Here is a 10,274-nt window from a genome sequence, read left to right as displayed (position 1 = left end):
TTATTTCCCAATAGGAATTCAACAGTTAAAAGATATTCTTAAAATCAAACTTAGGATGGCTCTCTTTTCATGTTCACGGAGAATCGCTACAAATCCTTTGTTCTTCCCCAACATACAGGGTGCACCATCAGTACAGACAGAAATAAGTTTATCCATCGGTAGTTTTTTTTATTTAGCAAACTCCATGAAAGACGTGAATAAATCCTCTCCTCTTGTTGTCCCTTTCATTGGCAAAACAGCCAAGCTTTCCTCACGCAGTGTGTCACCTGCAGCATACCTGGCAATTATACTGAACTCAGATAGATGGCTAACGTCTGTTGACTCATCTAACGCGAGAGAAAAGTATGTCCCGGCGTTTATGTCCTTAATTTGTGTTTCCTCGACTTGATTTGCCATCATGATGCTACGATCGTGAACAGTTCTTGCTGACAGAGGCATGTCTTTTATTTGTTTGATTATCTTGTCTTTATTTGGGAAGTCATCAAACAGTTCATTGGCCACATCAAGCATGAATGTTTTGGCATACTCGCCATCTGTGAAAGGCTTTCCATTCCTTACTATTGCCAAAGCACCCGCAAAGCTAGCGGAATTCCCGTCACCTTGCTTGGTCCACACACGTAGTTGCTGCTGACTCGTCTGCACTCTCCGCTGTAGCTCTTCGCATGCCTTTTTCCTGCTGTCCCCCGCTGGATATTTCGATGTAAATGAAGCATGGTGCGTATCGAAGTGCCGCTTTATATTTGACCGTTTCATCAATGCAATTTTATCATTGCATATTAGACATACCGCAGATCCTGCTCTCTCCACAAATGCAAATTCCTCTGCCCACGCAGCCTGGAATGCACGGTAATCATTGTCTTTTTTATTTTCACCATCTTTTCCGTTACAAGGGTTGAAGCGGATAAACTAGTTGGCTATCTGATCAAATGGATTTCTACACCTTTACAATAACCCGTCACATGCTCGCGAGCCATTGGTTCCCGACCCGACCCACGGGTCACGGGTCACAGGGCCCGTGACCCGTGAAATTTATCTTCAAAACTAATTTCTGTTTACTTTAAAATGACACAGTATTATTAAGCAATATCACAAGTATTTAAAAATCAGTTCCAAACTGATTTTTTAAAATTATTATTATTTTTTTCAACTCAAAATTGTCTGGGAGCCATATGCCGTCACCGGAAGAGCCATATATGGCTCGCGAGCCATAGGTTCCCGACCGCTGGTGTAGTGTATAGTGTAGTGTATAGTGTAGTGTATAGTGTAGTGTATAGTAGTGTAGTGTATAGTGTAGTGTATAGTAGTGTATAGTGTAGTGTATAGTAGTGTATAGTAGTGTATAGTGTAGTGTATAGTAATGTATGGTAATGTATAGTAGTGTATTGTAGTGTATAGTGTAGTGTATAGTGTAGTGTATAGTGTAGTGTATAGTTTGTTGATGGCTCGTGTGCCATCAACAAAAGGACCCTGTCCACCAAAACATGAAGTGGTAGATTAGTGAGATGAGAGACCTGGAGACAAGACACAGGCCAGTGAGATGAGAGATGAATAAGCGGTAGAGTTTGGAGAGCTATAGACATACAGATTAGTGGTCACAAGCACACACATGTTACATGACCCGCCAGCACATGTCAGCTTTCTTTTACGTGGCTCTGGAAAATGTGGCTGAAGATCCCCCGCTCGAGAGTGGATTGGCAGCAAGGTGGCTCTGCACGACGCGAGGAAGCAGCAAGGTTGGACTGGACAACACTCGAGACTTTAATTGCATTTCAGGGCGAGCCACAGGTGCCACGATCGCACGTGGGCACTCGGTCAGTCGCGACGAAACCTACAGATCACATTCATTTAAGCAACACACAAGGTACACAGCAAATGCCACTTGTACGCAGTTAGTGCTTCGCTTTGGGCCAGTTCATTAGCAGACAACCGCTGGAGTAATTTTGAACTTTGCTCTTAACATCCCCGAGTGATTTCACTGTGCCACGTGCTGCTATTCTGCGCGCAGTAGCGAAGCTGCCTTGTCAACGATGAGAGGCGACTCCTCGCACCGATGATGGCGATGGCGGAGGCGATTGGATTCGTAGCCGGATCAAGCGGTGCCAGTCCCCCTTTATACCGCGTCGACTCGTGTCGTCGCCGAGACTCCGCGAGCATCCACTACACACCACTCTCCACCTCCGCCACCGTCACGTCGAACAAAGACAGGTCCACGACGCCGCGCTCCACATCGACGTCGATCGGCGCAAACAGCCGACCGGCCAGGACCTCCGACCTCAGGTACGAGGTCCTCTGACGGCAGACGGTGCCCGAGCCCTCGCAGGTGGCCTGCAGGAACACGGCGAGCTCCACGTGCTCGTCCGGCCACCTCGGCTCTCGCAGCAGCAGTGGCAGCAGGGGGCTGTCGGGGCCCAGCTCGTGGTGGAAGGTCAGCGGGAAGAGGAAGTAGGGCCAGGGCCGGGCCCCCAGCTGGTCCGGCCAGAAGTCGACGGCGCTCTGGCGGAGAGGCCGGCCCGGCCGCGAGCGGTAGAGCACGGCCGACACGGCCACGTCCAGCAGCGCCGACGGGCGCAGGTTGGCGACGCGGAACGCGAGGCGGCGGCGGCGTCGCTCCCCGCCGCGGCCCCCCCAACACACCACCGCCACGTCGCTTAAGCGGATGGTGCCCGTGTGCGGCTTGGGCCGCGCCATCTTGGCCACGAACGCTCCTGGGGGCGGCACGGGGGCGGCTCGGCCGCCGGGGTCAATTAATAATTGTCGCGCGCACAGCGCGTCCCAAGAGACCCGGGAGGGTCCCGCTACGTCGGGATGTTGGGCTGAGGGGGGCCGCATTCACCCAATGAAGCCAAACTGCGATTGTGCTCAACACCGACCTGAAGCTTTCGTCTCCGCTCCATTTCTCATCATCTCCACTCTCGCGAGCACCGCTTAGTTTCACTTGTCAAACGTCACAACTTGACCACTACCCCCGAGGGCGCTCTCGGTGCCAAACCACGAGACCGAGAAGCCGTTGGGGACTCGCACTCCCGTCGTAGGTCGCTCACAAACTTGGGAGACGGTGACCTCTTGATGAGGTTTATCCAAATGTATTCTGATAGTGACCCTAAGAAAAGCGGACCACAAAGCAGTTCTACAGGAACCGTGGACGGTTTCTGCCTAATGCACAGAGGCCGAGTGCCTGTTGTGCGCGTTGTAGGTGACCTGCGTCTATCCTCGCATCACTAGCATTGAAACGGGCGTTTTACTTCCCCCCCCCCCCCGCCAACCCCCATGAATCCGGCGGCCACGTGGCGCGGAAACTCAGAGGAGCCCCCCACGTGTCCGGGCACGGCTCTAGCCACGGGCGGGGGGGGGGGGGGGCTGCTCCGGACGCCGAATCCACGGGGAGGAGGAGGAGAGCAAAGCCACAACATTTACAAGGGGAGTGTGACGCTTCGCCAGTAATTACAAACTAGCGTCGTCGAGTGGACGGCCAAGATTTGTCGAGAAATCCGTCCCGTTTCGTTCCTTGGAGGGATAGATGCGACGACGTCACACGCCGCGAGCCCTTCGTGTGCGAAGAGGGGAAAGTAACGAATGCACGCAGATTACAATGGGCGGCCATTGTTGGTCGGGTCACTCGTGGTAATCAACGTGAACTAGCTCAGATCCACTGCTGGATTATATGTTTCCCGCCCGAGGACGGCCGCTTGTGTTGACTTTACCGAAAGAACCAAAGGGGTGTGGATTCCAGCAGTCACGAAAGCTTCAAATCACATCGTGCTCATTGATATTCTTGGGTCAATGGGTAAAGTCACGTAGATAGGCTCAAAGAAAATAACAAAAAACAACAAAAAACGACGACGCTTCGATCGCAACACAAGATGAAACGTCCCGTAGACCCAAGCTTATTAATTGCTACAGTCACGGAAGCTTGAGCTCAAGATGCTCATTTCTGGCCAACCCTCACATCAACTGTGCCGCTCATCTCCAGGAGAGGTCCCGAGTGGCAACGTGCGCGCAAGGAGTCCCGCTGGGATCGGCTCAACAGCCGCCCCCCGCTCCACGGGGCCACACACACGGCTGACAGAGGAGCGCTTTGAACGTTGGCAGGAAAGCTTCATCAGAGGACTGCATCCCGCGCGAATGTGAGGGAGCGTGCGAGAGACTGTGGGAGCCCGTGCCTGCGATGGACGCTGGAATTCGGAAGCCACGGAGGAGTGCGATTATAGCCACGCAACCCCCAAGGTGCGGGTCGCGGTGGCAGTAAAACCACCACGGTAGCGGAGTATGGGCAGCAAAACGACGGCAACTCTGTCTGTGCCACACTCCCTCCTCCCGCTCACACCGCCGCGTCTCACTCGCTCACACGCACGCTGAGACAAATGTCCTCGGTGTAACCGTAGTCAACTTGTGGGGCGAGTGCTGTTTGCGAGCACATACGAAGGAGGAGCACGAAGGGATGGATGGCCAGCACCACACCCGTCAGCCTCCGTCTCCTCGGTGGCGATATTCACACACGTGGAGTGGTGGTGGTGATGTTCACACACGTGGTGTGGTGGCGATGTTCACACACGTGGAGTGGTGGTGGTGATGTTCACACACGTGGTGTGGTGGTGGTGGTGTTTACACACGTGGTGTGGTGGTGGTGGTGTTTACACACTATCTCTAACACACACACACTGTCTCGAACACACACACACTAACACACACACGCACTGTCTCTCACACACTAACACACACACTAACACACACACACTAACACACACACACTGTCTCTAACACACACACTAACACACACTAACACACACACTAACACACACTAACACACACTAACACACTCTAACACACACTAACACACACACTAACACACACACACTAACACACACACACACTAACACACACACACACTAACACACACTAACACACACTGCCTCTCTCACCGGTCATGAACGCGTCCAGCATGAGTCCCAGCACCATGTGCGTGCCCAGCAGCGCGGCGGCCGCGGGGCACGCCTCGGGGTCGGGGTGCATGGCCCCGTAGCCCACGGTCAGCTGCGTCTCCAGGGCGAACGAGAATGCGGCGAGCAGCCCCGTGAGCCGCTGCACGCACACGGCGCCCGAGGGGGGCGGGGGGCCCAGGTCGCCGTGCAGCAGCGCCAGCGCGTACCAGGCGAGGCCGAACAGGAGCCACGAGAGCGTGAAGCTGGCGGCGAACGCGAGCAGCACCAGCCCCCAGCGCAGCTCCAGCAGCCACGTCCACAGGTCGCCGAGGCGGCGCAGCGCGGCGCGGGGACCCCGCGGAGCCCAGCGCCGGCGGCTCGAGCCGTCCCGGCCGATCAGACGGCCGCCGCCGCCCCCCCCGGGGACGCCGTGGGGCCGGTGTCCGCCTGGGGAGGGGGGAGCCGGGGCCGGCCTCCACGGCCAGGGACACAGGCGCCGCAGGCGACTGGGTCGAGTCACCGACTCGCTGCTTCTCATCCGGGTCGGGGGTCTTCTCGGCTTTGCCTGCACTGCGAGTCTGGCTTGCTGTGGTGTCAGTGCCCCGTCTGGGTTGCACGCCCTGGCGACAAATTTAACATAATAAAATACAATTCTCACGACGTTTCGGCCACAACGCAAGCAGCCGTCCTCAGGTGAAGAACAGGTCTGTCGGGAAGACGGCGTCTGAATGAAACACCACCAGGCTTGGCAGCGTATATTTAAGCTGGGTTGGAGGGGGGAAGGGGCGCCTTGACAAAGGAATCTGCATATCAAGAGGAATTTAGACACGGGGAGACACGCTGAGACACAGAGACACGGGGAGACACGCTGAGACACAGAGACACGGTGTGACACAGAGACACAGAGACACAGAGACACGGGGAGACACGCTGCGACACAGAGACACACAGACACGGAGAGACACAGAGACACGGTGTGACACAGAGACACGGGGAGACACGCTGCGACACAGAGACACACAGACACGGAGAGACACAGAGACACACAGAGACACGCTGAGACACAGAGACACGGGGAGAGACACAGAGACACATCGACGATGATGGTGATGATGGTGACGATGATGGTGATGATGGTGATGTTGACTATGGTGATGATGGTGACGATGATGGTGATGATGGTGATGTTGACTATGGTGATGATGGTGGCGATGGTAGTGATGGTGACGATGATGGTGACGATGGCGATGTATCCTGGTGGCGATGGTGGTGATGGTGACGATGATGGTGATGATGGTGATTGTACCCTGGTGGCGATGATGATGGTGATGATGGTGGTGATGGTGACGATGATGGTGACGATGGTGATTGTACCCTGGTGGCGATGGTGATGATGGTGACGATGATGATGGTGGTGATGGTGACGATGGTGATGGTGACGATGATGGTGACGATGGTGATTGTACCCTCGTGGCGATGGTGATGATGATGATGGTAATGATGGTGGTGATGGTGATTGTACCCTGGTGGCGATGGTGGTGATGGTGGTGATGGTGGCGATGGTGATGATGGTGATTGTACCCTGGTGGTGATGATGATGGTGATGATGGTGATGATGGTGATGATGGCGATGTACCCTGGTGGCGATGGTGATTGTACCCTGGTGGTGGAGATGGTACCCTGGTGGTGACGATGGTGATGATGATGGTGATGATGGTGATGATGGTGACGATGGTGATGATGGTGATGATGGTGGTGATGGTGGCGATGGTGATGATGGTGACGATGGTGACGATGATGGTGATGATGGTGACAATGGTGATTGTACCCTGGTGGTGATGATGGTGATGATGATGACGATGGCGATGTACCCTGGTGGCGATGGTGATGATGGTGATGATGGTGATGGTGACGATGATGGTGATGATGGTGATGATGATGGTGATGATGGTGGTGGTGATGATGGTTGTGGTGATGGTAGCGAGTAGCAGCAGCACCTATGAAGGTAGACACAGACAAAGATCCCCCGTGTAGCCTCTACAGACTGCAGGGGCAAGTGCTGTTAGTAGCGAGTAGCAGCACCTATGAAGGTAGACACAGACAAAGGTCCCACAACCACCACCACCACAACCACCACCACAACAACCACCACCACCACCCCCATCATCACCACCACAACCACCACAACCACCACCACAACAACCACCACCACCACCACAAGCACTACCACCACAATCACCATCACAACCACCACCACAACCACCACCACAACCACCATCACAACCACCACCACAACCACCACCACCACCATCACAACCATCACAACCATCACAACAACCACCACAACAACCACCACCATCACAACCACCACCACAACCACCACCATCACAACCACCACAACCACCACCATCACAACCACCACAACCACCATCACAACCACCACCACAACCACCACCATCACAACCACCACAACCACCATCACAACCACCACCACAACCACCACCATCACAACCACCACAACCACCACCATCACCACCACCACCACAACCACCACCATCACCACAACCACCACAACCACCACCACCACAACCACCACAACCACCACCATCACAACCACCATCACAACCACCACAACCACCACCACAACCACCACCACAACCACCACCACAACCACCACCATCACCACCACCACAACCACCACCATCACCACCACCACAACCACCACCATCACAACCACCACCACAACCACCATCACAACCACCACCACAACCACCACCATCACAACCACCACAACCACCATCACAACCACCACCACAACCACCACCATCACAACCACCACAACCACCACCATCACCACCACCACCACAACCACCACCATCACCACAACCACCACAACCACCACCACCACAACCACCACAACCACCACCATCACAACCACCATCACAACCACCACAACCACCACCACAACCACCACCACAACCACCACCATCACCACCACCACAACCACCACCACCACCCCCACCATCACCACAACCCCCACCATCACCACAACCACCACCACAACCACCACCACCACAACCACCACCACAACAACCACCACAACAACCATCACCACCACAACCACCAACCCCACCACCATCACCACCACAACCACCACCATCACAACCACCATCACCACAACCACCACAACCACCACCACAACAACCACCACCACTACAACCACCACCACAACCACCACCATCACAACCACCACCACAACCACCACCACCACAACCACCACCACAACAACCACCACAACAACCATCACCACCACAACCACCACCCCCACCACCATCACCATCACCACCACAACCACCACCACAACAACCACAACCACCACAACCGCGATGAGAATTTCTCACCTCGGGTTGCAGTTCACACGAGGCGGCAGGAGCAGCTGCTGCCTCGTGACGTCACGCGGCACAGGCCGTGACGTCACTTCCGGGATTCAAGTTCAAGTTTTCGGTGTCGCCCCGGGAGCCATTCGGCTCTTGAATCGGGTGCAACGGCAACAAACAGGAAACATGAACACGCACTAGAAACATCTTAAAGTGAATACTCCCCTCCCGCAACGAGCGGCTCTGTAACTTAAATAAATTATGTTAATGAGCCCCCAGTCACCGGGCGTGGCTTTGCCCAAATAAGGATTGGCACTGGGACGGAGGTGACGTCACGCTCAAGAGCTTCGCCGTCGGGAATGGGTGACATGACGTCACTTGCGAGGCACACCGCCCCCTGGCGTTTGACGCCGATGAGGTCACGCTGCGCGGTGACGTCAGAGAGCGGGGTCAGAGTTCAAGTTTGTCGTTGTTGGCAGTGACGTGGTGAGCGCTGCGCTCCGCACCGACCAGCCGAGTTCCATTCCCGCTCGTGGCCAACGCCGCCAGTGGCCACTTTCTGAGCCGGTCCTGAGCCTCCCCTACGTCGACTCAGCCTCAAACGAGTACCCGGTGCGGTGTGTCAACATCGCCAGCACTGGGGAGACAAAGGCGGCCGGGCGTGGTGCTGGCCACCCACCCCCTCGTGTGCCGTCCCACCCTTAATAGGTGCTCGCTAACAGCACTTGCCCCTACAATCTGTGTGTTGGGAGCAAGTTTGAGTGGCGTGTAGTCGTGGGAGTTGAACGGGCGCCTGCTGCTACTGACAGTCGTTGACTGCGGTGGGACAGACGCTGATAGACAGACACACACAGACAGACAAGACAGGCGGACAGACACAGACAAGAGGAACACAGAGACAGAGAGACGACATAGACACAGAGAGAGGCAGAGAGAGACACACAGAGGCGAACAGAGACAGAGGGACTGAGAGATGTTGAATCGAACACACTGAACTCGCTCCATTGACAGATTCCTCGATCTTTGCCCATCCCCGGAAGTCGTTCTAGTTTCTATTTCCCTGTGTGGTGTGTAGTGCAAGCAGTGTGGGATATCGATGTACACAGATATGAACAAGATCAGCAGACAAGACGTCTTTCATTTAACAGTGTCTCCGCGAAACAAAGGAATGTTTTACACAAAATATAATTACTGCAGCATTCAGTGCAAGTCAACTGTGGACCGGTTGTGTACAATTTATACGTAAATATACAAGCACACGACTTCATTTATCTGTGACGAACGCTGCACTTTCCATCGCTTTCATGCAGGGGGCGATGCAAACCTACGCGCCCCTTGCATGAACGACGGAGGCGCAGGGACAGACGTTCGATCGCGTTGGAATCGATCTGCAGACGGCGGTCTTCTGGCACGGCCAGCAGCTCTGTGTCGCCTCATCTCAACCCCGCGACCCCAACCAGTTGAAAGTCCGCATCAAACAGAACCCCGGCAAGGCCATCTACTTCACGACGAGAGAAAATTCATACTAAATGTCGTTTTCAATGAAGTCTTCCAGATGTAAAATAACAAGCTTTTAATGAATAAACACAATCATCAAATTCAAAACATAATACAATTCAAAGTTGTTTCATTTTCAAACTTTAAAACGGAGCATCGGGAGTTTGCGTGGATGCGTCGTTCGTGTGCAATTTTTTCGTGACTTTCCTGGCCCAAGGCCGTGAATGGTCGTGAGGGGGCTGCAGGCGGTCAGGCTTGCTTCAACCCCATGGTTGTGAACATCCAGACGTTAATCAGCAAGGAGCATTTCTTATTCTAATTCGACAAAATCTACGTCAACACATAATACAAAATTATAATTCGTGTTGTAGAGAATCTATCTCCTCTACGTGTAACTTTTAAGTGGTATGCCTTGTAACTGATGAATGATCCGAGCGTGCTCGCTATTTCAAAGACAATGAGTTGCTGCTCCAGAGGGAGA

At 54.1% G+C, this 10,274-nt stretch overlaps 1 protein-coding gene across 1 annotated transcript; it reads right to left on the bottom strand.

The window, feature by feature from the left end:
* Positions 1 to 912: 912 nt before the first annotated feature.
* LOC133362766 (inward rectifier potassium channel 13-like) lies at positions 913 to 5,457 on the bottom strand. The gene is made up of 2 exons (XM_061581704.1): positions 4,920 to 5,457; positions 913 to 2,705 (listed from the first exon to the last, which is right to left on the bottom strand). Exons 1-2 carry the CDS (start codon positions 5,455 to 5,457, stop codon positions 2,158 to 2,160), a joined length of 1,086 nt encoding a protein of 361 aa, XP_061437688.1. The 3' UTR covers positions 913 to 2,157.
* Positions 5,458 to 10,274: the final 4,817 nt, after the last annotated feature.

Source organism: Lethenteron reissneri, unplaced genomic scaffold (assembly GCF_015708825.2).
Source record: "Lethenteron reissneri isolate LAM-NWPU_2019-01 unplaced genomic scaffold, ASM1570882v1 scaffold_1608, whole genome shotgun sequence".
NCBI lineage: Eukaryota > Metazoa > Chordata > Hyperoartia > Petromyzontiformes > Petromyzontidae > Lethenteron > Lethenteron reissneri.
This window is presented reverse-complemented; position numbering and strand designations above follow the sequence as displayed.

Coding starts and splice junctions, on each gene's coding strand:
- LOC133362766 (XM_061581704.1), bottom strand. CDS start 5,457: ATGAGAAGCAGCGAGTCGGTGACTCGACCCAGTCGCCTGCGGCGCCTG. Junction 2,706..4,919: donor GCTGGACGCGTTCATGACCG/GTGAGAGAGGCA, acceptor TGCCGCCCCCAG/GAGCGTTCGTGGCCAAGATG.